Here is a 27,303-nt window from a genome sequence, read left to right as displayed (position 1 = left end):
TGGCAAATTTCCATTCTGTTCAAATCCAAGTTAAGTCTGTGAGTCAGGAGACCTTCTGTAGGCATGTTCAGCAGAATATAATGAACGTGTGAGTAATTGTGTGTGTGCGTGCGTGCGTGCGTGTGTGTGCGTGCGTGCGTGTTTTGCTGGTGAGGCATTGCTGCAGTACTTCAGCATTGACAGGATAAAGTAGGGCACGGTGAAGCACAGGCTCACAGGACAGCTGCATTGCAGACGGCTCTTGAGGGAGTGGGAGTGAGTAATCGAGAGCTGGCGGCTCCCATGCACAGCAGCACCAGTGGATCCCTCCGCCATTCATACCCTACTGCCTCACTGGCCCATTCACAGAACCAGTTAAGGAGGAGCTGACTGTCTCAGGGAGAACACAGCCCACCCTATTACCTTACTTATATTAACCCCTTGTCTGCTTTCGCTCCCTGTTTGTTTCATGGCAATGTGCAATGTTGTGTTTGAGAGAGGCGAAGGCAAGAGGAGGTTCACAAAGTTTAGTAATTTGCACTGGAATCTTCACTTGTGAAGTTTTTCTGGATTTTATCTTAATTCTGCTGCGTTGATCCTGGTCAATCATGTGTTTATTAGAAAAATGGCATTTCCAATATCTAAAAACAGCTTAAATTAAATTGTAGATCAGATCATTTTTGATTGGTTTCATATGTGCATATACCAATTATGCAACATCATATCTAACTGATGTGTGTGTATCATTTCGAAGTGTGTCAATATATAGAAAAACGCACACAACATAAAAAGTGTCCCTGCAGGTTTTAGCAGATGCGTGCCTGACCTCCAGGTTCAGCACCAACGCTCTGTGGACAGCGACTCTGGCACAAAAGCGCACTTTGAAAATCGCAGAGAAATTCAATTCCCCTCGTGCCACTAAGTCCATCTATCATAAGTTGTTTCAGAAGTAGGGCAGGATGTAATCACTGGGGTGTGTGCACTCATCGATAATGTCAACAGTCTTGCAGCACGACAGGGGAAAGCAAAGAGCGTTGCACATCTAATCGAGTAATGATTCGTTGCCATTTATTTGTGCACCTCCACATTCCCCCTGATATCCAACTGTGACTGTACAAACTCCGGTGACTTAACCCCTGCGCGGTCACTCACCTGATTAACCACGGGCTGTTTGTGACATACGTTATGAAAGTGTGGGTCCACAGCCACACATCAGCTTTGTGAGTTTGCTCTCCCGTGGAAGACTCACTATGCTGTGATTTGCTAATGGCACAGCTGCCTGCCTGCCTTGATTTGTCATAATGCAGAGTGGGGGAAGGGGCGCTTTTTTCTCTGCAGCACTGCAGGTACGGAGCCATGGGCAGGACGCACAAGAGCTGCCGGAGCCGCACAACACTTACCGTCCACCCCCCCACCCCGATTGCTCCAAAAGTCCCCGAGCTCCTGCAACAACAACAACAAAAAAAAAGAAAGAAAACCCCCCCACGACCCGAGCCCTGGGAGACTTTCGCCAAATCTCAGCCCCGCATAGCTGCATGCACACCGGCTGTTGGTGTGCAGGGGAGCGCATTGACAGTACTGACTGGCACCGGCGTGACAAACACAATGCAGGAGCGGAGGAGTGGGCGTGTTTGGGTAAACATGGTAAACTACCGCAAACAGAGCAGGACTCAGTTTTCAGTTCGCAGCTGAAGGAGACAACCCTGTCGTCTTTTTCCCTTTTTTTGAGTCTTTCTCTCCTTCTTTGAATGGTTGTGCAGACTTTTCTGCAGACTGCATGGAGAGAGAGAGACGCGTCACGGCCAGGCGCGTCGAGCAGAGCAGCTGAGTTCGAATGCGTGACAATGAGAGAAGTGTTATAATCGGACTAAATGTGCAACAATAAAGATGAGGAGCGAGTTGCGAGGAGCTTGAAGGACCCGCGGCTCGAGGAGGAGGAGGCGGCGGCAGAAACGGGAAATTAGGGCGTCTGTTTACCGGCGGCACGTGCGCACATCGTCTCCTAGCAGCGGTATTTGTCATTTTACTGCAGGCTGCTGTAACGGCGACTACTAGAAACACTGGGAAAGTGTGTGTGTGTGTGTGTGTGTGAGGTGAAACAAGTGAAGAGGAGGAGGGGGCTCTTAGAGGAAGAAGAGTAGTGAGCGGTCTTCCTCTCTCTCTTTCTCTCCCTTTCCCTCTCTCTCTCTCTCTCTCTCTCCTCGCGTCGCTCTCTTTCCTCACTTTGTTCTATTGTTGACGAGTGCTCTGTTGAGACTGAGACTCAGTCCACACCAAGGATATATATGTTTTTCTTTTTTTTACATTTTTCTATTGGTATAACACCATGCAACTGCCATTCTGAGTGAAATGCAGCTTTGCTTGGACTCCTCTGGGTCAGGATGCCTGTGAATGACACCTGCGTTTCCTAAAAGACAAAAGAGGCAGTCTTTTTGCTTTTTGCTTTGGGGTGGACTCTGCCAATGGAAAATAAAATAGAAGGTTAGAAGTGTTAAGTTCAACCTTTGGCTGTTGTGCTGTGCTGTGTTTGTGTTGTGTTTGGTCTTTTTTAAATCTCTATATATATGCATTCTGTACGTTTCTTGTGAAAGTTGAAGTTCCACGTTTCTGCCCAGCATGCTGAGTGATCCCTGTGCTTTCATGTCCAGCTGTGTCAGTGCTGTAGCTGAGTTTTAAAATAAATGAATCTGTTGTGGCCACATGCTTCTTCAAGTGTTTCCCTGTGACTCTGCCTCATTGCAGAACACTGGAGAGTTGACGTTGATAGTAGCCAACTCCTGACTCACGACTAGTGTCTGAGCAAATTGACTCCTCAAGACGCCTTCAGGGGCAAACACCATTTAATTTCCTTGCATTTTGAGCAGTAAAGGAAGTTCACTTGCAGCTCTCACGAGGCTGTTTGCCAAGTCTTGACACTTTGGGTTTTCACATGGCAGGGACTCTTGACTGTTTCTGGACAGTTTCTGGTCACTGTGTCTGCTCAGACGAGGGTCCCTTATGTTGCAGGCTGCATGTGCTGTTTCACGTGTTGTTAAAAGTACTACAGTAGCTGTCGTGCAGCACATTAGAGCCGGGCTGTCGCATCCATGTGTGTCGCTACTGGTCCAGCGTGTCGTGATTTAAAATCCAGTCCTTGTGCTGCTGTGCTTCATAGTTCAGATTACATGTGTGGGGCTGACTATATCAACAGCATCCGGAGTATGTTAAACAATTAAGGTGCAACTGAACACACTGCATACGCGTTGCTACGGTGCATCGAGTGCTGCCACGTGACAACTGGCAGCAGCACACACATGTGAACAGCAACTTCACTCGAGCCTCTGTTTAGTCTTCAAACGTTGCTTTGGTTTAGAGCTTTGCACAATATTTAAATTGACACAGCTGCAGATGTACATTTATCTACCTGTTGCTCGTCTCTGAACTTTGGAGTTTATTTGTATTAAAGGTGTAAGAGTCAATGCATTGGCCACATTGTAGCCTCTGATGAGGACTGTGAAAGACGCAATACAATAAACCAAAGTTGAAAAGTCTGAAATAGAGCATGTTTTGCAAGTGTTGTGTGAGAGTAATGCATATGCATCCATTGCAGAAACAAGTAATAATTATTTAATATACATTGCAGCAGTAGTAGCAGGTTTTTATTTTGGCTGCACTTCACAAAAACATGTCTTGTACTAGTGGTAGTAGCATTAGCATCAATATAGCGGCGCATGCGTATAGTGGTTGTGTGCTTGTTGCAGAAGCAGCATGGGCAGCAGGGTTAATATCGATCATTTCACTTTTGTAATAGTTCTGTCCCTTTTCTCATAGCAGCTCTAAATGTAAAAACCCCTCTGAACATACATATACTGTATGTGTGTGTCAGTGTATTTGTGGATACATGTTATGGAATGGGGCTGTGAAAACAAATTTCCCGCCTGGAACAATAAAGAATAACTATCTGTTGCTACTAATATGAGCAGTTATGTCTATGGAGCTGTTGTGTGCAAATGAGGTGAAAAATCAGATCAATATTATCAATTATTTAATGTTGGATGCAGTATTATCACTGGTGTGGCTCTGCTCGTCCCATAATATGAGTAACAGGAGCCTTATCAATAGTAGTAATTCTACTCACAGCAGCTCTAATGTGAGAGAGCTTACACCTGGAGGTGATGGATCACCTCAGACTGGAGGGTTTAAAGAGACAGTAGTGGGACATTGGAAGAAAAACAATTTGGAGAGCGCACATCATTTCTGGTTGTTTATGTGCCACAGTCCCAGTTCAACACTCCTGATTTATGGACTTCTATTGTTCTTTATACTGTTATATATTTGACTTCTTGATTTTTGTTCTCATTCTTTCACTTTATAGTCTATTTGAATCCAAAATACAGTAGTAAGAAGGTGTGTAACACCATGATGATTGAATGCTTTCCCACATAATCGTCATGCAGAATGCCTTTGTGCAGCTCATTGTGTGTAGTTTGGGCTGGAACTGTCAAAGACGCCTTGAATGATGCTTTTGATCGCGTTTTGTGAAGCTGTGATTTGTGTTTTGCATTTGATTACATTATCAGTCAGAATATGTCAGCGCTGTGATGTGAAATATGCATTTCGCTGCCCACTCCTGTCCTAACAAGACCCAGTCTGCTATAAATCATAAGGGGATAATGTGTTTTTTTCTGTATTCGCAGCTAATTTACTGTCTGTTTCAATAAGTACAACCCAGGGAATGTGCTTGTTTTATGTTATGTTGTTAGCTCTGCATTTGTGGGTCACTCAGCTAAGGTGCTTCTGTGCCCCTGTTCCGGCCGTGCAGTCGTTTCTCTCTGAGCGGTCATAAGAGCAAATTAAAACAGAGGGGGTAATTTAGTCCCTCACCAAACATAACTTACATCATGTTCAAGATCAGATGGCTCCAAGTCTCAGCTCTGCCTCTGTCCTCAGTTGTAAATTACAAACCTACAATATCCTCTCCATTCTGTAGCCTTCCAGTATCTGACAAAAGACTGAAATGTGATTCAAAGTAGCTGCCAGTTTTATAAACCACTGAGAGGAGGAAGAGAAGGGAGGCTGAGAATCCTGTGAATGCATTTCGTCTTAACTGTGTTGTCCTACTATTAATGGAAAGCTTTGGAGACGTCCTGTCCATCTGGCCGTGGTGGTGTTTTATCTCTGATTGATTCATCTTTGAAATCATTTCTCCACTCATCTCTCCTCTGCAGCTCATGTGTCAGGCAGTATACAGTCGCTGATGCAAATAAGGGGCTAATCGTATGCTGTTGTTACTGTAGCGATTGAACGCCTATAAAAAAATTTTTTTAAAAATCAAACTACCCCGCTGTCCAAGACAAAAAGCCAATAGTGAATCACTCTATTAGGGTGATAGCAGATGACAGTAAATCCCAGTGGTGTGCGCTCTTGGCATTTTACCTTCAACGTGACACAGTGCATCTATTCAGCGTTCAGACTAAACTCATATTGACCTATATAGTTGGGTAAATGCCAGTAGGTTAAGAGCTCCTTCACCTTTTGTGGCTGAGCGGAAAAGTATCATTCAAGCTCTGTGACCTTTGTTTGCAGTTATTAAACTTCAGCACACTGTGTAGTTGAGAGTAAATTAACAGTGTGGGAACATCATTTTACAAATTTGCCAACCTGTAGCTGCTTAATTTGCTGACATATACTGCAAGAGATATGTATATCAGTGATGCAGGCATGTGACTGGCTTTTGTTTTAGCCTTGAACTTAAAATGTTGGCATCTTGTGCGTTTCTGCTTTTGAAAACAAATTCCAAGCAAAACTAGTAAAGTCATCAAAACCTTTGCCTGCTGACTAAATTATTTTGGATTGAGTAACAAGGCAAACAAGACCTGATCAACCATCTGACAAATAGAAAACAGCCAAATAAGGAATCTCTAGTGGGCGTTTTATTGCCCTTTTTTTAAAAAACAAAATCAGTTTGTGTGTTCGCTCCATGTCCGAGGACTTTCCTCCAGTTTCCCGTTGGCAGTCCAAAGACTTTCAGGTTAAGTGCATTGGAAACTAATTTACTGCTCAGTGTGAGTGTGAATGCATTTGTCGGTTTGTGTGTGTTCGCCCTGTGAAGGATTGACGAGCCGTCCGGGTGTACCTGCCTCTCGCCCCACCCCCCACATCCCTGAGCAGTACAGCAGATAAGACGGACGGATGGATGGATGGATGGATGGATGGTGGATGGATGGTGTCTTCGAATTGATTTGATGCCTTAATAATAGACTCAACAAAAGAAAGATGTCTCTACCACATATATTATTATTATTCAGGCAGTTTAAATCTCTGCTAACAAGATTGAAATGGGAGGTAAAATAACAATAGATGCAACAAAACCTCCACCATATGTCAAAGTTAAGTTGGTCTTTGATCAATAGACCCCCCCCCCGTGTGCTCCAGCTGTGAGGCCTGCTGCTGCCAGATGGCCAGAGCCCCTTCCTCTGCTCAGTCACAAATACCAGCCTCTGTCAGTCAGCTCACACAGACCCAGAGGGAGGCCGGCCTCTGGTCTTCCTCCGGGGTTACATGCGAGGAGCTGCCTGGCTTCAGAGAGATAACGAGGTCCAGCACTAGATTGATTGGCACGGACACAACCGGGGGTTCAGAAGTGAGGATTAAAGTTGTCCACCTACACTCCATCAAAAGTTCACTATACGTTTATAAGCTATTCTCGGATTGAAGTGTGGAACGGAACGTGTGTGGCGGCGAAAGGATAGAGGAAGGGTTCCATGATCTATAATCAGGAAAACAGATGCTGGACTACATTGTTTGTCTAAGACCCCGACTGCTGCTGAAGATGCAAGTTGTTTACTTGCACAAGTGTCCACATGTTTCTAAGATAACGCAGCTCCACTGATAGTTCTTCTCCTGCCCTCATCCTTGACATTTCCAAGCCGCGACAGATGACGCTGCCTCTCGCTGCCTGCTCACCTGACCCAACCACTGAATTCTTCAACCTGTCTCAATGACGACTGCTGCCTTGGCATATCCTCTCTCTCTCTCTCTCTCTCTCTCTCTCTCTCTCTCTCTCTCTCTCTCTCGCCTGACCTCTTCCTCTCCTCTTCTTCTCTCGCCCTCCCTCTCGTCTCATCTCTTCATCCTTGTCCTGTCCTTACCTGCGATGTCTCCTGCTGTCTTCTTCCTCCCTTCAGCGTTCTCACTCCCACTGTGCTCCACTGCATGTCAATAAACAACCCTGTCCTTCCTCCCGTAATCCCTCTGTATGTCAACCTGCTGCCATGTCCCAGAGATGAGGCGGATCACGCGGGGCAGGGCTGTGACGCTGCGCTTGTGTGGGTTGAAACCCAATGCACATCTTGCGGGTCCTTTGCTCTCTGAGTCTCGTAGAGGACACCCATGTCCTCTGAGAGAAGCTAATAGGAAGCAACAGCAGAGCACTTCTGACTCAGCACAGATCAGGCACTGGTTTTATCACACAGAAAGTATGTTACAGTACCTCTACTGTAAAGTGACTTCCCAAATTAGATTTGTGGCTTTTTCCCTATGGAAGCCGGCTGTTTTATCTTTATTATGGGATGTGGTCACAGGACTCTTGTCTAGTTGGTCTCACGTGGCAACAGTAGACATTCATTGTAACTAGTGCAGCTCTTGTTTAATATGTGGTTGTTTGTGGGGGGGGGGGGCTGTTTGGTGATGCTGGTTGCAGTTTGCTCTTTGAAACTGTCAAAGTGACCTCCAGTAATTGAGCCGCTTCAAGTAAAGAGCGGCTGCAGGACTCAGTCCACAGAACCCTGAAGCTGAACCACGCTGCTGCACAAAGAGCTGTTCACCTGTTTATTCAAAGCTCTGTGAAACTCGCTGCTACAAATCGGTGCTTCTGGTTCCCTGTTTATTGAAAGTTTATTGATATTGAATGTTTTGTTTGTCCAAAATGCACCAAATTTGACAAGGCCCTTAACAATTCACACACAGACAGACAGACTTCTGGAATTAGCAGATAGATGAGTGTTGGCTCAAATGCAAGCTACAGACTTGCTCATTTGCATTATCGGTCATTAAGGTTCAAGGCCTCTTTCACTAATATGTGGAGGTGCTCTTCACATTCTTGGTGCTCGTAGTTTTCCCCTTTCACCAAAAACAACGGTTCCTCTTTTAAAGGACCTTTAATTGTGGCACTTTCCCTTCGTCTCCTGGCTTTCATCCCAGAGGTGAGAGGTTTTCCACTCTGTCTTTTCAAAAAGACACTCTCCAATTGTTATGTGACAGACTGAACACCCTTAAATTCTATTCTTATTAATATAACTCACAATAGATAGAACCAAGTACTCCATAGGATAACCCACAGCTCAGATGAATTCAGGTAGATAAAAGTTTGGGAGAAGTGATATTCATTCAGTCGGGGAACGAATTCTCTTTCCTATCGAATTTTTCATATGCAATTTGAAGTCCTGCAGGGGAATCCAGCACCTAAAGCATTGGAGTAAATGTATAATAAATCTCCATAACCAAGGAATCTTGTCTCATCCACAGAAACTGAGCCTGGCTTTTTTGTGATCACATTTTTCCATTTATTGAAGAATTGTTAAAATACAACCAAACACATAAAATCTGAAAATAATGAAAAATCAATAAGCAGAATAAAAAGGAAAGCAAAAAGAAACTTAGTCTGGCATTGAAATGAATTCTACCTTTCGTTTGACTGATGCTTTCAGTGCTTACAATGTAATGAGTGCTGCTCATTTCTGCACCCACTTGCTTTTTTATTTATTTTTTTTAAATAAAAGCATGTCACAGTCCACGCTAAATGTGTGCAAGTGACCACGTCTGCTGCCACACACTGTCACAAGGGAGTAAACCGGAAAGTGGGAGGGCGTTAACAACGTCACCCTGTTGTTACAGTTCTGTTTGGCTGCTCACCTTCCCAGTTTCCTCCCTCTCTCCTCCCCCTCATCTCAACCCCCATCCTCCCTCTGCAGTGGACGTGCATCGCATTTGGAGCAGCAGGCAGCAGGTGGAGATGACATCATCTGCACTGCAGCACACTGCAGCACTGGGTCTGAACAAAGACATGTCAGCCTACCGCTAACTATCCCCCTCTCTCTCTCTCTCTCTCTCTCTCTCTCTCTCTCTCTCTCTCTCTCTCTCTCTCTCTCTCTCTCTCTCTCTATTCCTCTTTCTCTATTCCTCTCTCTCTCTTCCTCTTTCTCTCCTCATCTCTCTGTCTACGTCTCTCCCCACCTGTAAACCAGTGGGAGAGGAAGAGCAAAGCCGTGTGCCAGGGCAGGTTGTAGTGCGGTGGCCTATCTCCACCCCATGACTCCCCTCTTGACACGAGCACTCCGTCTGGAACAGGCTTTCAACTCTTCACCTCACCTGTCTCGAGATGGTTGCGCACAAAGCATAGAGTCTGAGCAAAAACTCCAAACTGCTCGATTATTGGAGCAATCTGCTGATCCGACAGCATCCTCACTTACGCAGTCTATAGCACACAGAGGGATCGAAGGCAGAGAACTCAATGTTGTCCTCAGAGTCCATTATTCACACTGCGGCATGTTGTCACTGAAGGCAGTAATTTACCAGCCAGTGACATTATGTTTTCCTGTCCAATGATAGCACTTACTTGACCTCGTTTACAGCAGCTTATAGGAGGTTTGACTGTGACATTAGCTCTCCACGGAGCCCTGAGCCACGACTGCCAAGACACCGTAAAGCGCAGATGTCACCGGGTCGTACTGTGACGGCTCCCCACTTAGAGTCATTAGGGCCCTACCTACGGCATCAACGCTGAGAAAAGACAGTAGGCAAAGTACACAAAAGCACAGCGAAGAAGATTTATGGACTCCATTTTTTCATTGTTTGCCTTTCTCTCACCATTTTTTTTTTTTTGCTGGTGTACAGAGTCCTTCTCCTCCCCTTCATCAATAAGCCAATAGCACGCTGGCAGACCATACACACACAGCCATGTTCCTGTCGCCTAGTTACCGCTCGGCAGCAGGTTGCCACAGAAACGGCCTCATAGTGGCTAAATGGGGAATGCTAATGCAGTCTTCTATACTCCCTGCTGCAGTGGTCTCTCTGTGCCCATCCCATTCCACTGTCTGCACATAGGATTGTGTGTGTGTGTGTGTGTGTGTGTGTGTGTGTGTGTGTGTGTGTGTGTGTGTGTGTGTGTGTGTGTGTGTGTGTGTGTGTGTGTGTGTGTGTGTGTGTGTTTGTTGGTAAGGGAGGTTTGTTTCCTAAATGTCTCAGTGATCTTTGGCTCTTAGAGGTTATAATCTCACGTGTACACATTGCAGCAAAGGATAAATTGCAGTGGTTGTAAGAGTTTAGAATTTCTACTATAAATGACCATAAATGAATAGTTTTTTGTGTACTTGTTTCAATTAAAGTCTTTAGAAGAGATTTCCTCTGCCCTTTGTGCACTGGGGTCTTAAATTATGCAACATGGTCTTTATTTCTGACATCAGGATGAGCTTTTCTTGTCGCAAGGCTGAAAAGCTGATCAGTGACAACCCCACTCCACTACTTTGACACGAGGTACAAAGCAGCAGTCGCCTCCAAAGCAGCAAGTAAACACTCCAAGTCTTACACACCTGCATCCATCTTGATGCATGGAAAGGCCGCATTTCAAGGACTGTGGATGGGTGCGAGTGGTGATTGATTCAGTACTGTCAGCTCTGTGGTCCTCCTACCACACAGGCGTATGGAACCAGGGTGGGCTGGAACTCTGTGACCATAACAGGCTGCACTTAATCAGCTGGAGAGGCCCGTCAGCTGCACACTCCCCCAGAGTGTGTCTGAGGCCCTGTGTGAAAGGCTGGACACATTTAGCATGCCCCCACTCATTGGCCAATCATTCAACCTGTATTAGCGTGCTGGGCCAGTGCTTGAGTAATGCATGAGAGATGGCAGCAGGAGTTCAGTGATGGGAGCCATTAGCAGATGATTGATGGGCCTGAAAGGTTATTTTAGTAAAGTCGATTGTTTTGATGAAGTGAATGATTGATGCCATTGTTTTTCACTCACAATCTGCAGAGATTAAGAGTGATTATCGGGGGGGGGTTGTGTGTTACAGCTAAAAGTAGGAAATTAAATTGCCATCAGCGTTGCAGTATCTGAGAAATTTGTGTTAATTCCCTGGTGATGTTAATCCCCAAGTGACTGCGACAGTCCTCATGCCGCTCAGAGCACCTTGTGGTGCATACTACGTGATAATTTGTCTTGTCAGGACTCAGGGTTGTTTGTGCTGGTAACAGCAAAGACATATTTTTCTTGCTACTTGTGCTACTTGTGTGCTGACGTGTTCTTCATCTTCTTCTGTGTCCCACTGTTTGCCTAGATAACCAGTTCAGAATGTCTATCCTGGAGCGCTTGGAGCAGATGGAGAGGAGGATGGCGGAGATGGCCAGCCACCAGCAGCCGAGCAGTGCAGGGAGTGGCGGAGCTGGGGGAGGGACAGGGGGGACAGGGGGAGGTGGCGGAGGAGGTGGAGGAGGTGGAGGCAACCACAGCCAGTCACAGGTAAAAGGCAACATCATGTTACTCGTGCTTTCAGCGTTAAAACAACATTTTGTATGTGTCAGTACACAGCACGCACATACTCATAATAACGTCTTGCTCCTTTGCTTATGTGAGTGTGTGTCTGGCCAGATTCAAGCAGGCAGCTCTTTTGAGAGCCGCGTGGTGGTGGTCTGTGAGAAGATGATGAGCAGAGCTTGCTGGGCCAAGTCCAAACATTTAATCCACTCTAAGACCTTCCGAGGCATGACACTCCTTCACCTGGCTGCAGGCCAGGGATACGCCACCCTCATCCAGACACTCATCAAGTGGCGGTGAGAACCAATCTACTCTAGATACTCTATAATGGTGCTTTGGTTTGTAATTGGTGTGCACCACACCGAATGCCAGTGGGTTGCTGATTGTTTTCTCTCCTCCATACAGCACTAAGCATGCTGATAGTATTGATTTAGAGTTGGAAGTGGACCCTCTGAATGTGGATCACTTCTCCTGCACGCCTCTGGTAAGTGAGCATATTTTATGTGAAGAGAATCCTAGAAGTTATTACTGAACCTGTAGTCAGTGTAGATTGATGTTTCCTAATCTGCCTTTTCTGATCCATCAGATGTGGGCGTGTGCCCTGGGTCACCTGGAGGCAGCAGTGGTCCTGTACAAATGGGACCGACGTGCCCTCGCTATCCCAGACTCTCTCGGCCGTCTACCCCTGTCGATCGCCCGCTCTCGTGGCCACACCAAATTGGCTGAATGTCTGGAGCAGCTACAGAGGGAGGAGCAGCAGGTTCCAGCCCCTCTACCACCCGCAGCTCGCATGTCCTTCTCCCCGGGCCCAGACGCCCCCACCACAGACAGCTGGATGGTCAGCTGGGCAAACGACAGTGTAGTCGCACCCAGCAGCAAGAAAGGAGGTCCTGCCACCACCACAACCACATCCAGCACCACCAGCCTCAATCCAGGTCAGTGGACTTCTCTCTTTCATGTTTCTAACACTTAGAAGAAAAGTGTTTCACCTAATGGTTACATGTTGTGTTGTGCAGACCTGAGAAGGCCCAGATCAGAGCCTTCCAACTACTACAGCAGCGAGGGCCAAAGAGACCTCCCACTAGCTAAAAAACATAAACCCAACCCAGAACTCTCTCAGACACGGCCGGACAAGGCCATGTCTGTTCCTCTGAGCCTGGAGCAGCAGCAGTTCCACAAGCTGTCCTCCAGTCCCAAAAGCCTGTCCTCAGAGGGCCTGAGCTCAGACAAGAGCCTGTCCACAGGAGGCTGCACGGGGACAGTCAGATGGACCTCGAGAGAGAGCTTCTCCAGCAGCGGCTTGGGAAGGAAGACGCCGGGGGTCGGTGGAGGCAGCAGCCTTGGGAAGGAGAAACTGGTCAACCGGTTGCGTCAGCGAGAGCAGCTCGGCATGCTGGTGATGGCAGACAGAGAAATGGCTGATGCGGAACTGTTATCCTATCGGGAGGATCTAGAGAACCAGGACTGCCTCACACAGATGGATGACCTACAGGTGATTAAACAACCAAAACACAACAGCGGTGTACGTGGTCGGTGTGTAGAACCTGGCACCAGCAGTGCCAAAGAATTAATTTGGGCCAAAAGCATTTTGCTGTTGATGTAAAAGACTGCATCACAGAAATGGACTGCAACACTACAGCAGCAGAAATGTCAGCAGAAATCAGAGTCTGGAAGAAAAGCATAGAGCAGAAAAGTGGCAATGTGAACTGATCTTCACACTGTTAGTGAAAAAGAAAAGGAACAAGCCTTTCAATACAAATACACATCATAAGCTTTTGCATATAAACCATTCGTACTACTAGACGGAGGCTGTTGTAAGAGCTGCACAGTCACCAGTGAAGAATGAATGACATTTAAACAGTGCCATGTTATCTCTATTATGTCCGCCTCTCTACTGGGCAGGCAAAGTGCACCAGGCCAACCTGACACTTAATAATGACCATCACAGAGTAATAAACTCTCTCTATTGATCCATGTCTATAACCTGGGAATTCTTCCGGTCGTCTTTCTCTGTCTAACTTGTCCTTCAAGAGATGTGCTTAGTGCTGGATTAGAAATGTTTCGCTATAAGTCATTCCCAATTCGATCCCCTGCTTTTCTCACTCGTCTCGGTTTGTCTCCACCGAACAGGTGAACATGATGACTCTGGCAGAGCACATCATCGAGGCCACGCCGGAGAGAATCAAGAGGGAGAACTTCACCGCTGCCGACTCTGTTCCCTTAGACACGTCGGGGGTCAGCAACACCATGAACTGGCTGGCCAACTACCTGGGAGATGTGGAGCAGCTGCCGAGCATCATACATCTGCGGTAAGGAGCATGGGGGGCGGCAGATATCAATATTGAAATGACAGCGTGTGTGTGTGTGCATAGTACGAGTTCCCCTCCCTGCAGAGGTATTCATTTTTTTATGTTGCTGAATTTTGGAATAAAATGGGTGGGGAAGTATAGGTGTAAAGTAAACAGCTGTGTTGTAGGATTGGATATTTACTACCTGCAGCTTCCCTCCAGTAAAAGCAAAGAGGAAGTGAACACGTCTGTATTGGTCTTTCCTCAGATCTCTTTACAATGAGCCCCTGACCCCATCGTCCAACACCAGCCTCAGTCCTGGCGGGTCTCCGCTCAGGGAGACGCCCCTGGAGCGCTCCACACTCCCGTCCCCGGCCGACTGGAGTGAGTTCATCAATGCCTCCAACAGCAAGGTGGAGCGAGACCTGGCCCAGCTGACTCTGTCCGATCCCGAGCAGAGAGAGCTGTACGAGGCCGCCCGCCTCGTCCAAACTGCCTTCCGCAAGTACAAGGTACAGGCCTGGCTCTGGTGCCGTATGCTGTGTGTACTGCAGTCCACAGTGGCAGGGCTGTGCTGTTCGGTGGTTTTTCTTTTGGGGCCTTCGGCGGGAGATGTTGAAAGGTTCCAGGCTGTAGAGTTCTGACTTTAGCAGGAAAGGTCGTGATGCGTCTGGAGATTTACTGTTTCTAATCACGCTTAATATGATGCTCACATTTTTTCTATCTCTGTCTCATTCTCTGTTTCTCCGATCACACGCACACGTCAACACAAGCAAAGACAGATTCCGATATGTCCCTGTGGTTTCAGCATGGGAAGGTGGCTTGAGCAGAGCATGGCCTTGCTTAGAGGAACGATGCATTGCCCCCCCCCCGAACCCCTGCTCCAAATAGACACAATTAAGTTTATGTTCTCTTCTCTCTCTCTCTCTCTTCTCTCACTTACTTGTTTGGAGCCTGCTACTGCCTGTTTTTAACTAGCTCTCCACACACCAGTCCCTCTTCCCCCCCGCCCGATCCCATTCCTCAACTTGCTACCCAACCTCCCGAAGCTACATGAGAAGTTCATATGACAAATCCTTTTGCTGTCGTTCACAGTCGTCTGTTGTGTCAGCTGATACTGAGCTAGACCTTTGGCTCTGTGTCGCTCCACAGCTTACCTCCTTCTCCCCACTGTCCACTTCACCAGGCGTGGACTCATTCCAAGGTGGCATTCATTTGCCAGCCACCAGGAGACCTCAGCGAGACTTGACATGGCAACTAATTTTCCTTTGTGGCGAAATGCAGGTTCTACTGTGACCTCTGACCTATTCCACTCTACTCTCCAACAGGGACGGCCGCTCCGAGAGCAACAGGAAGTAGCTGCTGCTGTTATTCAACGTTGTTACAAGAAGTACAAACAGGTAGGGACCACAAAGTGCCGAGCGAGACAAATGTAAGAGGAATCAATGACTGAACTCTCAATACAGAGCTTTGGTGAATATTAGTGCATCATTCACAATCTTTCCCTTTTCTGTTTGCAAGCTAACATGGATAGCCTTGAAGGTAAATTGCTTTTCACTACCAGCAGCTGAATTCATTGCCAAACTTCAGATTGTGATCCTCTACTGCAGCGGGATCCCGTAGCGCCACTGCAGCGTTCACACATCTAGCAAAAGCACGTCACGTTTGTTTTGTTCTCGTCAACAGTACGCACTTTATAAGAAGATGACGCAGGCCGCCATCCTTATCCAGAGTAAATTTCGCAGCTACCATGAACAGAAGAAGTTCCAGCAGAGCAGGAGGGCGGCTGTGCTCATTCAGCAATACTACCGCAGCTACAAGGAGTTTGGGAGGCTGAAGCCCCACCACCGCGGGGCAGCTGCTGCCCTGGTGCAGCACAAACTGAGGTACATACTCTGAGATGTAATCATCCTGCTAGAAACAGTATGTTAATGAAGGAACCACTCTATCTTGCTGCCTATTACAAAATTAACTGCAGTAGTTATGTTATTGGAATTGATGAAGGAGAAGTCAGGACTTAAGTCAGATACTTTTTAAGAGGGAACCCTGACTGAGCACTCACACGTACGCGATGAACCTGATGCTCGGCGATGGCAAACTCATCATAACGACAACAAGCAGTCACAGTTTCCTGCTCAGTTTTAGTGGTGACCAGGAAATGCTCAAGAGAAGGAAATAAACTCCACAACCAGATGAGCACTGACCAGGTTCAGCAGTTGACTCTGCCTCCTCTACAGACTCTTTTTAACGTTAGATGTCTGTATTTACATTATGTCTATTTAATGTTTGTGATGATTGTGGCATTTACCGAAGTGTTCGGATGAAATATGGAAAAAAAGAGAACTCGATAAGAGAACTTCTTACTCCTTTTTGGACATAATTTATTTCCTTTGAACATTTTAGTTAAAGTTCACGTGTTTTTTGAGCCATTTTCTCACTTACATGTATTAATAATTCTATTTTTATTTTAAACCTCTTTGAAATAAAAACCTAACCTAACTATTGATGTGATTCGACTGAGTTGTGATAGTTGAGCTTTTCTCAGAACCACAATGCAGTTGTTCAAAGTGAACGAGCAGCGTTTCGGTTGAAGCCTACGTGCGAGTGCTCGGTAAAGACTCTCAAGATGATGAACAATCAGTTTCTGGTTATTAATAACTGTACAAATTGCTATATTCAGTTGCAGCTGAACTGTTAACATCATATTAACATGAATATGTGGCTCTGTGGTGTTTTTATAGAGGTAGTCTGCTCACAAAGAGGCAGGATCAGGCTGCCAGGAAGATCATGAGGTTCCTCCGTCGCTGTCGCCACAGGTAGACCCCGACACTGAAACACACACTGACTCACTCACATACACACGCACAGGATCTAACATAGACAAAGCAGAACCTCAGTGGTTGGCTCATGGTCTAAAGGGATAATGTCCCACTGAGCTAATCGGTAAGACACAGTAGAAACTTCATAACTTTCCTCTTTAATCGGTGTCATGTGTTTTTTTTATTTACTTTTCTAAATTGGGTGGTTAGAAATGTCTTCCAACACCTTAGCTCCACCTCCCCCTCACTGTATTTGGCCCCCCCCACCTGTCCTTGCCCCCTCCCTCACAGTGCCTACTGTGTGCTAATAGCTCTCTGGTATTGTTTTGCTGTTTATGCCAAGCCCCTTGATGGACCATAGACTGTTCAAGCGGGTGAGTGCAGCCTCAGCAACTCAGTTCGTGCCTCTCTCTCTCTCTCTTTCTCTCTCTCTCTCTCTCTCTCTCTCTCACTCACTCTTATCTCTCCCTCTCTCTCCCTCTTATCTCCCTCTTGGCTCTGTTTTTCACTCTCACTCTCTAATAATACAATTATTTCCTCCTGTCTCGACCTTTGCATTCTGTCCTTCCTTCCCTCTCTTTCTCTCCCTCTCTCTCTCCCTCACTCTCTCTCTCTCCCACCCCTCCACCCAATCTGCCTCCTTCTCCATCACTGTTGCTTGATGCCTGCTTGCATGAAGGGCTGCCGACCGGAGCCACAGGTGGACTGAGACGCTCAGATTTAGAGCAGAACCGATCTCGAACTAACAAAATGCTTATGAATGACGATGTCACTGCAACACTTAACAGGCACTTCTCTCTGACTCTCTTTTATCTCTGTCTTTTTCTCCTTGGAAATGACTTTCTGTTTCACGACGGTTTCTTCCTTTTGGTTTTTTTTCTTTTGACTTTTGGTTGTGTGGTTATGCAGATGAAAGCCAGTTTAAGGGAGCGGGAGGCTTTTTCCTCGATCATGTTTTTTATTCTGCTGCATGTCAAGTGGTGACACCTCTGGGCCTTGCTCCTCTACCTTCAGGCATGCTATGGGCCTGCTGTTTCTCAACTGGATGTCTGTCTGTCTGACTGGCCTTGTGTCCTGTTTCTAGCCACTCAACAGACTGGGAGGGGAACCTGTCCCCCCCCCCGCTGTCTTCCATATGCTTAAAGCCATGTCCAACTGTTGAATGCAATTTGCCGTTTGGTTCATCAAAACGAAGCGAATTAGAAGTACAGCACAATAAGATTTCTGCTGAATGAAGCTACACAAACACCACGTTATAGAAGATTTAATGTTTGATTATCACAAACCTTCAGCCTCCTTGCTGTTGACATCCCTGCGACATGTTTACCTCTGTTGTTTACTGTCCTGAATTGGGACACGGCGTCTTTAGAGAATTGTGGAAATACCAACTCTAATTCAGGCGTGTCTGCTATAGTGTGGTATTACAGTAGGTTAGGAAGCTGTGATAGCATATAGGTCACAGTGGAAAAACAAACAATAGGTTCCTTTACACCCCCCCCCCCGCAGGACTACATCACAAAGCTCTAATGGATTCATTCCTCCAGGAGTTCACCAGTTCTGCATGAGAGGATGCAGCACACACACACGCGCGCGCACACGCTGCATCTAAACATGCATCCAGCTCGTCTGCCTCTCTTCAATACATAAATGTTGCAGTATTTACCTTCTTCTAAGAACTGCCGGAGCAGAACGAAATCCATAACGTGACGGTGGTTGATGTGTTAAAATCCAATTTTTTAAGGGTAAAGAGTGTCGTGCACTCAACAGAACCACTTTTCACTCATCCTCTGCTCCTCCGTGAACTAATCACTCAAATCTAATTTGTACAGCTCATATTCACAAATCAGTTTTGCCTCACTGGCAACCCTCGACAGAAGTGAGGAAAACCTCCCCCCCCCCAAAAAAAAAACATTTACGTATAAACCTCAGGAAGAGTCACAAGTACTAACTACATTTAAAAATTCTATATTGCATTGTATCTTCTTGTCATAATCAAAGTCAGTTACGTGAGTGTCACATGCAGCATTTTGTGCAAAAGGTGAAAGGAGTGATATTAATGTAGAATATTGTATAATTAAAATAGCTATAATATCAATGCCGTATTTTTTTGGGAACATTTCATAATTAAAGATTTCCTGTCCTTATTCTGTCACTTAAGTGTAATTTATCATTAATGTAATAAGTTAATATAGTAATGATTTTGTAATTGTGCTATAATAATAATCCCTTTTGTCCAGCTCCATCCTGACCAACGCTTCCTTTCACAGAGCAGCCGTAGTTCCTGTTGTTCTGGGCTGACTTGATATTGTTCTGATAGTTGTGGCTGAGCCGTGTGATACTGTGTTTGTGTGTGTGTGTGTGTGTGTTTGTGTGTGTTTGATGAGCTTGTTACTCAAGTTGTGGCCGTCATATTCTTGCTGACACCTGTCTCCTCTGTCTGTGTTCCAGGGTGAAAGAATTGAAAAGGGCCAGGGAACATGAGACCCCTCAGACGAGCCCCCTCGCGATGTGACATCACTCTCCTGACTCCTCTGTTTTCTTTTTTCGTTTGTACCCAAGACATTTTACAAGAGAAATGGGAATAAAAAAAAAAAAACATCAATGCAAGCACTGCAATTATTACTACTTCTGCAGTGTTACTGGTTCGACTACTATTACATGTACAACAGCATTTTTTCACATATCTTTTCTCTCCACTGACTTGATTTTGGTCAGAGAGTGGCAACTTCTACGGGATTATAAACTCTAAGGGTCGGGGTGGGGGGGGCTTGCAGAACATTTGCTTCATGGCATTTTTTGCACTTTTTTCGTGGATTGCTTTGTCTTTATTTGGACGTGAAGAGGTTTTGGACGATGGAGGGACATGTCCGAGGAGGTCTGTCACGCGCGAGGACCTGAAGAGACGTGAATCACGGCTGCTGCAGAAGATCCCAGAGGTTTTGGGGCGAACACGCAGAAAAACACTCTGGGCTCTAATCGTATTTCATATTTTTTTAAGTGACCAATCATTCGAGGACGGATTTTTTTCAACCAGATGTATTGGTGACCCACGCGCTCATTTCTACCACTGCTGTAGATGGTGATATTCAATTTAGCTCCACACTTCCTCCTGTCCCACTGTGCTCTACCCCACCAGTCTGCCCACACGGGTGGAGCTACAAATGAATGTAGTCCGGGGTTTGACCATGCGGATGCAGATGGGGTATAACATATTTCTGTTTTGCCATTTCTTAAAGAAAACCCTATGCTTTATGGTATATATCGTCACTTTATTACTTGAATTTGCTCCATACTGTCCGATGTATTCGTTCCATCACGTCTAATGTATTGATGATCTGTATCTTCAGACTCTATGTTGTTGAATCCTACCAAGAAAAAAAATGCATGAATTCTTGGCGAGAAAAAGTCTTTGCTTGTGTGCTTATGGTCTAGTCTTTCAGCCTATCCTATGATTTTCCTTTTGGTTCCCACTCTAGTGGCGCACACATCCATCTTCTCCTCCATGAGTTCTGACATCTCGGTAATGAAGCTATCCCTGTATTTGTCCATTTTGTTCGATAGATTGCTCCTCTCACACCTAACGAGAGAGAAGAACTTGCCTATTTTGTGTTGTAACGGTTCTGGTCATGCAGGTTATTACTGTTCTTTTTAAACGAACTTCAGAGCCTGTGAAGGCTTTTGAGGGGAAGATCACATACATTGCCTTGACGTCTTAGAGATTCTTTGAGGGGTCCCTAAGCTTGTCCCAAAATAGGGGTTTGACAAATCCATATTTTTGACAATTGAGCGATTTCTGTATATAAAGAAGGCTGAAAGTACGTAGGAAAAAACATTTACCCAAAAGGGATTGTATTTTAGAGATATATTATTTTATTCATTAAAAATGGGTCAAAAACAGGTACGAGACAAAAACAGAATATTTGTATAGTTTTGTTTGAATGCCTAAGAAGTATGGTTGTATTGTTTGTATATAGTGTAAATACCTGGGATAAAAATGAGCTATGTGCATGAAAAGTATGAACAGAGTCAAAAGGGAAAAAAAACAACAAAAGCAGTAGTGGCTATGCTCTGTAAAGTTAAAACTATTTCACTATTAGAGTATTTTATTTTATTTTGATGGTTCTTGAGAAGAACATTTTGCTAAAGCATGATATTAATGCAATATGAAAAAGTTAAAAAACTGTATTTAGAGTTAGGAGAAGTCTGCAAAATTATCTTTAAAGTACGGTTACGTTTTATTTATTTATTTCTTTCCTTTGTTTTGGGCTACCAAGAAGATTTTGCCAATGGTGCCAAGGTATGTGAATGCTATAATAGCTTAAGAAGAGAATTAAGTTAAATTTTTTGCAGAACAGATAATCATACAGTGAAATACACACTAGCACTAAAGACCATAAGATCCCAACTGGCAGAGGATCAATAGATCACTGAGGTACACAGTTTGCAGAGGGAGTCGTCGTGTTTTAGCAGAAAGCAGTTTAAACCTCTCATGTCCCCCCCCGTCCCCCCGTTCCCACAGACAACTGAAGCATTTACCATCACTGAATTTACCATAGATGCATTTGAGATTTTATTTTTTTTTGTTGTCATTGCAAAGGGAATGTGACGTGTTTCTGAGATATCTTGTCTGATCTTGAAGATTGTAAAAGGCAGCCTTGCCCACGGCGTCCCTATAAAGCAAATCCACGTTATTACTCTCTGTCACTGACAGAAAGATTGAACTCCCCCTCTTTCAAAGCTCCGATTTATCCCCGGTCGTTCTAACCCGGGGACCAGATTTGACTAATAAATGTTCTAATGAAAAGAAACTCCTTGATCAAGGCTGCCAGGATTGAAATGTGACCTTGTTATTCCAAAATGAACCAAGTTGAAAAAAGCCATGTGTAGCGAACTGTGCATGACTGGATTTGCAAGCTGAGCAGTCACAGGTGCTAAAGCAGCGTTTGGAGTCGTCGTTCACCTCGATGCAGGGTCAGTGATGGCTGTGATGTACCGGTGCCATTTATAATTGTGAGACCTGCGATGTGTCTTGTGTGTAGCAGTTCTGATCGAACCTGTGTAGGGAGACGCACACGCGAGCTGCTGGTCTAGAGGTGCCTGTCGGTTGCTGCCTATAATCCTTAAATAATATATCCCCCAGCAGAACTACCAGAAAGTGTTTTTCTGTATCCAAGTTACCACCACGTGTGATAATTCAGCCAAGTGCCACTGAAAAACATGAGTCTTCTCTCCCCCCACGTGTTGTCATGTTTGTTAAAAAAAACGATTATTAGGCTCAATGGTTGTTTCTAAATTGTTGGCCTGTTTTTCCACTCATCTGACATGTGAACTTTATTTCCTGAGTGTTAATGTAGAAAGTGCCTATTCATATCCCGACAACACCGAGCTAACGTCCCAACGCGTACGACGTACCCGAGGTCGTGAGGAATCCCAGAGAACATGGCCCCCACCCCACATTCAGTGCTGTATCTTCTACATGAACACGCACCGTCACCTCACACTCACCACAAATACGAAACCCCCCCCCAGTTCACACCAGTATCAGTGCAGCACTCCAGCTTGTCTACATGCTACGTTTCTTCTTCTTCTTCTTTTCTGTTTTGTACTGGGAACAGCTCGTTCAAATCACACTTAGAAAACGCCACTACTGGGGTCTGTTGCCTTTGCGCTCATCCCCAAGTGCGTGGCATCGAATGCATAGCCGGTGCAATGTGGTGGCAAAGCGGAGAAGGATTTATTATGCTTGCATGGGTAAAATAGTTAACAGGGTGACAGAACTGCACCTAAAGCATGCTTATTTTCCTAGAATCGATAGTCAGATAGACTCGTTTAAAAGAATTGCTGTTCTGTAAAACAATGGGCGTTGGTTCGACGTGTCACAGAACTCCGAAAGACAGAGGGCCACGTGACTGGAGGGCACAAGCCAACCATCCACACCCAGTCGCCACTGACGCCTTCATGGCCGAGCATGAGGACAGGGTTGTTTTTTTTTTAGAGCTTTTTTCCCCTTTTGGGTTTTTTCTCGATTCATTTCGATTTGATCAGTGTGCTCCCAACTTCAAACAGGAACAAATGGACAAGGGGTTGGAGGCCGTTGTTACAGCATTGACACACGTCACAAACACACACACACATGCACAAGACGCCACCACGTGACGGACACACACACACGCAGTCACGTCCAGGTGTCAGATAGGACACTGGGGCGACGGAGGCAGCACCGCTCTCCTCCGGGCCGAGGGGCTGGTTCACCTCCCTTACGTATTTTACTCAGGGTGCCAAAATGGGGAGGAGGAAACAGAGCGCGACACGTGACTCACAGCAGGAGAAGCTGAGAAATGAAACCAAATGTCTCAGCGACGCTTTTCTGGTGAAGAAATCTAGGACAGACTGCGATACCGAAGTCTTTAAGATGAGTGAATGTGAAGTTTAATCCATTTCCTCTCGGTATCGCTGAAACGTTACAGACACCGGTGGGAGCCCCGGATAAAAGAGTCCGGTTATATAAAGCTCATTAAGATAAATGATTTGACGTTCTCCTGTCGAATCCTCGTATAACTCCGGCCCGTTCTTCAGGCCTCGAATTCATCTAAGTGACAAAGTGTAGAAGGGGGGTTGAGATTAAGAGCGAAATTATACAAAAAAAAGTTCACCTGCAAAATCTTGTTTTACTGCCATTTATGAATGGGATGACAGGTTCGCTGAAAGCTGGCTCTCTGCGTTAGTATACCGCCGACTTCAAGGTGTTCTGTGAAACTGAGAATCTGCCTTTCCTCCTCTTCTTCTCCCCCCCACCCCACCCCTCCTCGTCCTCCTCCTCCTCCTCCTCCTTAACGCACCCACACCGGAGAAAGGCAGGCACATCAGGACAACACAAACAGAAACCGTTTTACGACACGTCCCCCTCGTGGGGACACAGAGCAATAAAGAACTATTTTGTGGAGACCTATAGGCCGAGTGAAGTTTCAAATGATTGGACACATGTAGTCGACTTACTCTTATGCAAATGCCAGTATTGCAAGACAAGCATTCAGTAGTTTATGGACAGCAATTATATGGCACCCTTTACTGAACTGCACGTTTTTCATCAATTCCAAAACCGAGAAGAAAAAAAACAGACCCTGCTTTGATAGAAAGTTCCGGGTCCTCGACACTTTGCATGTGAACTAGTGTTAGATCTATTTTCCTCTCCTCTATAGCTGTCTTTCTCTCTGTCTTTCCCTGTTATGTGACCCAATTTTTCTCCGCTCCCCAAACCCTGAAACCCCCCCCACCCCCCCTTAAAAACGTTCATCTCCTCTCGGTTCTCCCTCAATGTGTCTTTGCGTTACCTCCTTTTTCTTCCCTTCTCCTGTTTGTAAGTTTTATTTTTTGTAATTGTGCATGTACAAGCGTCACTGACTCGATGGATATGTAAAAAAAAAAAGGAAAAAAAAAAAGATTTCAGCTGCTGAAGCCATGCAAAACGTTTTGAATTGCCCTTAAAATATGGAAGATGTTTTCTGAATGCTTTATATTCTTTCTGCTGTAAAATAATAAAAAAATGAAAAAATGAAGAAAACTCGAGAACCAAGCTTGGAACGTCTTTTTGTTTCCTCCTTTTACTTTGAAAGTGCATCATCAAGAAAAAGACCAAAAAAAGCAGATTTGTACAATATAGCTTTTTATTTCTATTCGACGTTAACCTCTCACATCACTCAGAGACTTTGTACACAAATGTAGTTTCAAACAACATAAAGGTCAAATGAATAAATCATCCTGAACTCCTCAAGCAACATGTCCCAATCATTCCTACTTATATGTGTGTGTGAGTACATGTTCTAGGCAAATGTGCACAAACAAGCATGATGTGGATTTTGTCTGCACGTGTTTGTATGAGCCCTGTTTCTTGTGTGTAACGTTAAGTTAATCAGTTTTACACACAGTATTTCCAGAAACACTCAGTGTTCCCCGCTCTCTTCCTGAACTGCTTCCGGATCCCGAACACGTGGCTGAAGGGATTCAGGAGACTTTGTTTCTCCAGTAGAACCTGAAAGAGTTGAGATTAACATTTTAGATTAATTTATTTGTCTTGTATTTTGACATTGGTGACGTTTGTAGAAAACCCACCTCTCTTCTCATCCCTCTGGGAAACAGGCCTGTTGTTCTCACACCTGAGAGAAGGTGAAGCACAACATTACGAGCTGGATGTGCACGAGCAGCATTAGGAGCAGAGGTAGTATAAAGTTATAAGACTTAAAGAGGTTAAACTACCCACTTCTGATCAATGCCTCCAACGGCCTCATGCTGGAGTGGATGCAGATTATTCCTGGATTAAGTGTTTGCGTGTGTGAACACTGATATTTCATGTGTTTTCTCACCGTCTCTGTTGATCTCCCCAGATATGATGGTGGCGTATCTGAGACCAGGTCCGTCCTGAGGGGGGTAGTTCTGCTCGGAGAGAGAGAGATCATCCAGGGAGGCGACTCCTCGGTCCTCTAACGATGCTGAGGACAACGGAAATATAACAGGAGACACGGTATGCATCCAATGCTTCAACACTTCTGTCATGGTAAAGATTCTACACAACATTTAGTAATAACTGTTTGATTATTTGAACAGAGAACTGAAATTTGTAATGTTTTAGACAGAGACATCCAGCATTGATGGTCCAGGTGTGGGAGCTGAGACTCAGGATACATGAATTGTCCAAGTTTCATGACTTAAAAAGTCTGATCAAGTATCAAATTAGTAAACAACAGGTGTAACGGAGGTGTTCCTCTCCACTTACCAGGTCCTGGATAGGGCATCTCAGCCGATTCTGTGATGGGGTGGCCCAGCGTCGGGCCGGAGGCGGCGAGCAGGAAGGCCCAGGACAGGAGATGGTTACACTTCATGGTTACGCTGCGGTTGGAAGTCGCTCTGACTCTTCTGGAGGTCGTCAGGCAGGGGAAAAAAAGACTTGCTGTGCATGCTCTGCTGGTTCCAACCGGGTTATATAGTTTGAGCTGTAGCCTCTTCCCCCCTCCTCTTCCCTCTTACTGGCCACCACAGCCATCAGCAGCATCCACAGTCTCATCCTGTCTATCTACCAGTCATAAATCAGCCGGCAGTCACAGGTGAATTATAGGATCAATAAAAACACAAGTGCCGTGGCCCATGCTTCAAGGGCACGGTCATGTTTTACCAGCTCCTCAGCTTGATTGACTCTCTTCACTGACTTTGTAAACGCCGGTGTTTCTGATGTCACTCTCCGCGGCGTCCCTCAGGGGAGCAGGTGGAGAAACCGCCCGCCAAATGACTAATGTTTTTTTTTCCGCGCCACCAGTTCATTAAACTCTGGGGCCATTTGAATCGACTCGACTCAAAGAAAAATCTCCTGGATGGGAGCTGCATACAAAGCAGGGAGAACTCATAAAACCACGTAATTACTCGCGCAGTGGTGCCGCGGAAATGCTAAACCATTCAAGGCCTCGTGGTCCGTAAGGCGTCTGACATTTTGAGGCAGCGGAGGATTTTCCAACGGGTCACTGAGTCAGGTTGATTCATGCACATTATTCAGAGGCCTTGTTCTGGGGAGATGTTATATTTGTGCTTTCACTTCCTTGTTGTCGTGCAGTAAAACTCTCCTGTCTGCCGGGAGAAAGGGTGACAGGTGGAGACGGATACTCACAAAGCCCCACTTTGCACCTCTGTATGTAATTTGTATATTTATGACACGTGTGACGTCAGGGTTTCGGTGTCTTGTATGTTAATGATCTCCGATGTAACGACGGTGACATTTAATTTTACGGTCAGAAGGCCAGACTCTCCATTAGCTGATGCCGTATATCATGAAAAGCCATTAAGATTCATGGTCTTTATTAATAGGCAAGGACCCGCTGCAGATCCCAGGTTATTCAGCCTCTAAAATAAATGTTGTCTCTTCCGTGTTTAAGCCTCACGCTGCTCCGGGAGAGATGATTGATTCCTCTGTGGCCTGAGGTAGAAGGAGATGAGTTAAAGGTCTTGTTGCGTCTTCTGTCGATTTCTTTGGGTTGTCATGCAGAAAGTTTGACGTTAGAACTTTAGTTGTGTTTCTGTTTTGGGTTATTTAAATGTTTAAGTCTGCACAGTCTCATAAAATAGATAAAAATGGCCTTTGTGCAGTCGTCTGCCACCTCGATGTCAAGGACTCATCACCAAGAAGGTCCACGAGGACAGGGGGGGCAACACGAGGACGGGGGCAACACGAGGACAAGGGGGCCCATTCATCATTCCTAAAAATATTTAAACATATTTTTAAATCCTTTCCTTGAGGTAATAAATACAAACTAATACATTTCCCTCAAAGTAAATCTTCACCTGATGTTTTGGAGCAATATATCACTGGAAAAACTTTGATTATAATGAAGTTCTGCTTCTAAAATGTTAAATGTGAACAAGCAGTAAAATAAACTTGAATAACAACATTAAAAGTCATAAATGTGAGAAATAGTCCTGTTTAGATTCCTGCAGCTTTAACATATAAGCAGCATTGTCTCAGACCGAAGTGTTGCTTGGTCTGACTGGATCTCAGCAGGTGGGAGGTTTAAAACATAGAATACATTGTGTTCTGAAGTGTTTCACAAGAAATTTTTTTTACATGAAAACAAAACTGCAGCCGTCAGATGAAACTAGAATAGATCATTTATTCTGTTAAATGTACTTAAGTAAGTGCAAACTTTCAAAAACATTAATTAAACAGG

General features: G+C 45.2%; 2 protein-coding genes across 11 annotated transcripts in view; one reads left to right on the top strand and one right to left on the bottom strand.

The window, feature by feature from the left end:
- The window catches only part of camta1a (calmodulin binding transcription activator 1a), a 284,247-nt gene extending 260,084 nt beyond the window's left edge, over nt 1-24,163 (top strand). For 3 of the 10 annotated variants that reach the window (XM_035159550.2, XM_035159544.2, XM_035159549.2), the window contains 13 exons: nt 11,294-11,475; nt 11,590-11,786; nt 11,896-11,974; nt 12,077-12,425; nt 12,507-12,982; nt 13,621-13,799; nt 14,047-14,290; nt 15,107-15,178; nt 15,300-15,320; nt 15,465-15,664; nt 16,520-16,594; nt 16,941-16,971; nt 19,046-24,163. In XM_035159550.2, the coding sequence (XP_035015441.1) occupies nt 11,294-11,475; nt 11,590-11,786; nt 11,896-11,974; nt 12,077-12,425; nt 12,507-12,982; nt 13,621-13,799; nt 14,047-14,290; nt 15,107-15,178; nt 15,300-15,320; nt 15,465-15,664; nt 16,520-16,594; nt 16,941-16,971; nt 19,046-19,078 (2,138 nt within the window). In that variant the 3' untranslated portion in view covers nt 19,079-24,163. Of the gene's footprint in view, nt 1-1,321; nt 1,624-10,737; nt 10,917-11,293; nt 11,476-11,589; nt 11,787-11,895; nt 11,975-12,076; nt 12,426-12,506; nt 12,983-13,620; nt 13,800-14,046; nt 14,291-15,106; nt 15,179-15,299; nt 15,321-15,464; nt 15,665-16,519; nt 16,595-16,940; nt 16,995-19,045 lie in introns of those variants that run through there. The other 7 variants (XM_035159560.2, XM_035159548.2, XM_047340082.1 and 4 more) reach the window with 6 other exon arrangements.
- A 349-nt stretch (nt 24,164-24,512) lies between these two features.
- LOC118111179 (urotensin-2-like) lies at nt 24,513-25,473 on the bottom strand. The gene is made up of 4 exons (XM_035159573.1): nt 25,368-25,473; nt 24,958-25,083; nt 24,707-24,750; nt 24,513-24,626 (listed from the first exon to the last, which is right to left on the bottom strand). The coding sequence occupies exons 1-4, from the start codon at nt 25,471-25,473 to the stop codon at nt 24,513-24,515; spliced, it is 390 nt and encodes a 129-aa protein (XP_035015464.1).
- Nucleotides 25,474-27,303: the final 1,830 nt, after the last annotated feature.

The sequence above is a fragment of the Hippoglossus stenolepis genome, chromosome 6 (assembly GCF_022539355.2).
Source record: "Hippoglossus stenolepis isolate QCI-W04-F060 chromosome 6, HSTE1.2, whole genome shotgun sequence".
NCBI classification, from domain to species: domain Eukaryota; kingdom Metazoa; phylum Chordata; class Actinopteri; order Pleuronectiformes; family Pleuronectidae; genus Hippoglossus; species Hippoglossus stenolepis.
Note: the sequence above shows the minus strand (reverse complement) of the source record. Positions and strands in the feature narration are given on the sequence as shown.

Coding starts and splice junctions, on each gene's coding strand:
- LOC118111179 (XM_035159573.1), bottom strand. CDS start 25,473: ATGAAGTGTAACCATCTCCTGTCCTGGGCCTTCCTGCTCGCCGCCTCC. Junction 24,751..24,957: donor TGGGGAGATCAACAGAGACG/GTGAGAAAACAC, acceptor ACCTTCTCTCAG/GTGTGAGAACAACAGGCCTG. Junction 24,627..24,706: donor CCAGAGGGATGAGAAGAGAG/GTGGGTTTTCTA, acceptor CAACTCTTTCAG/GTTCTACTGGAGAAACAAAG.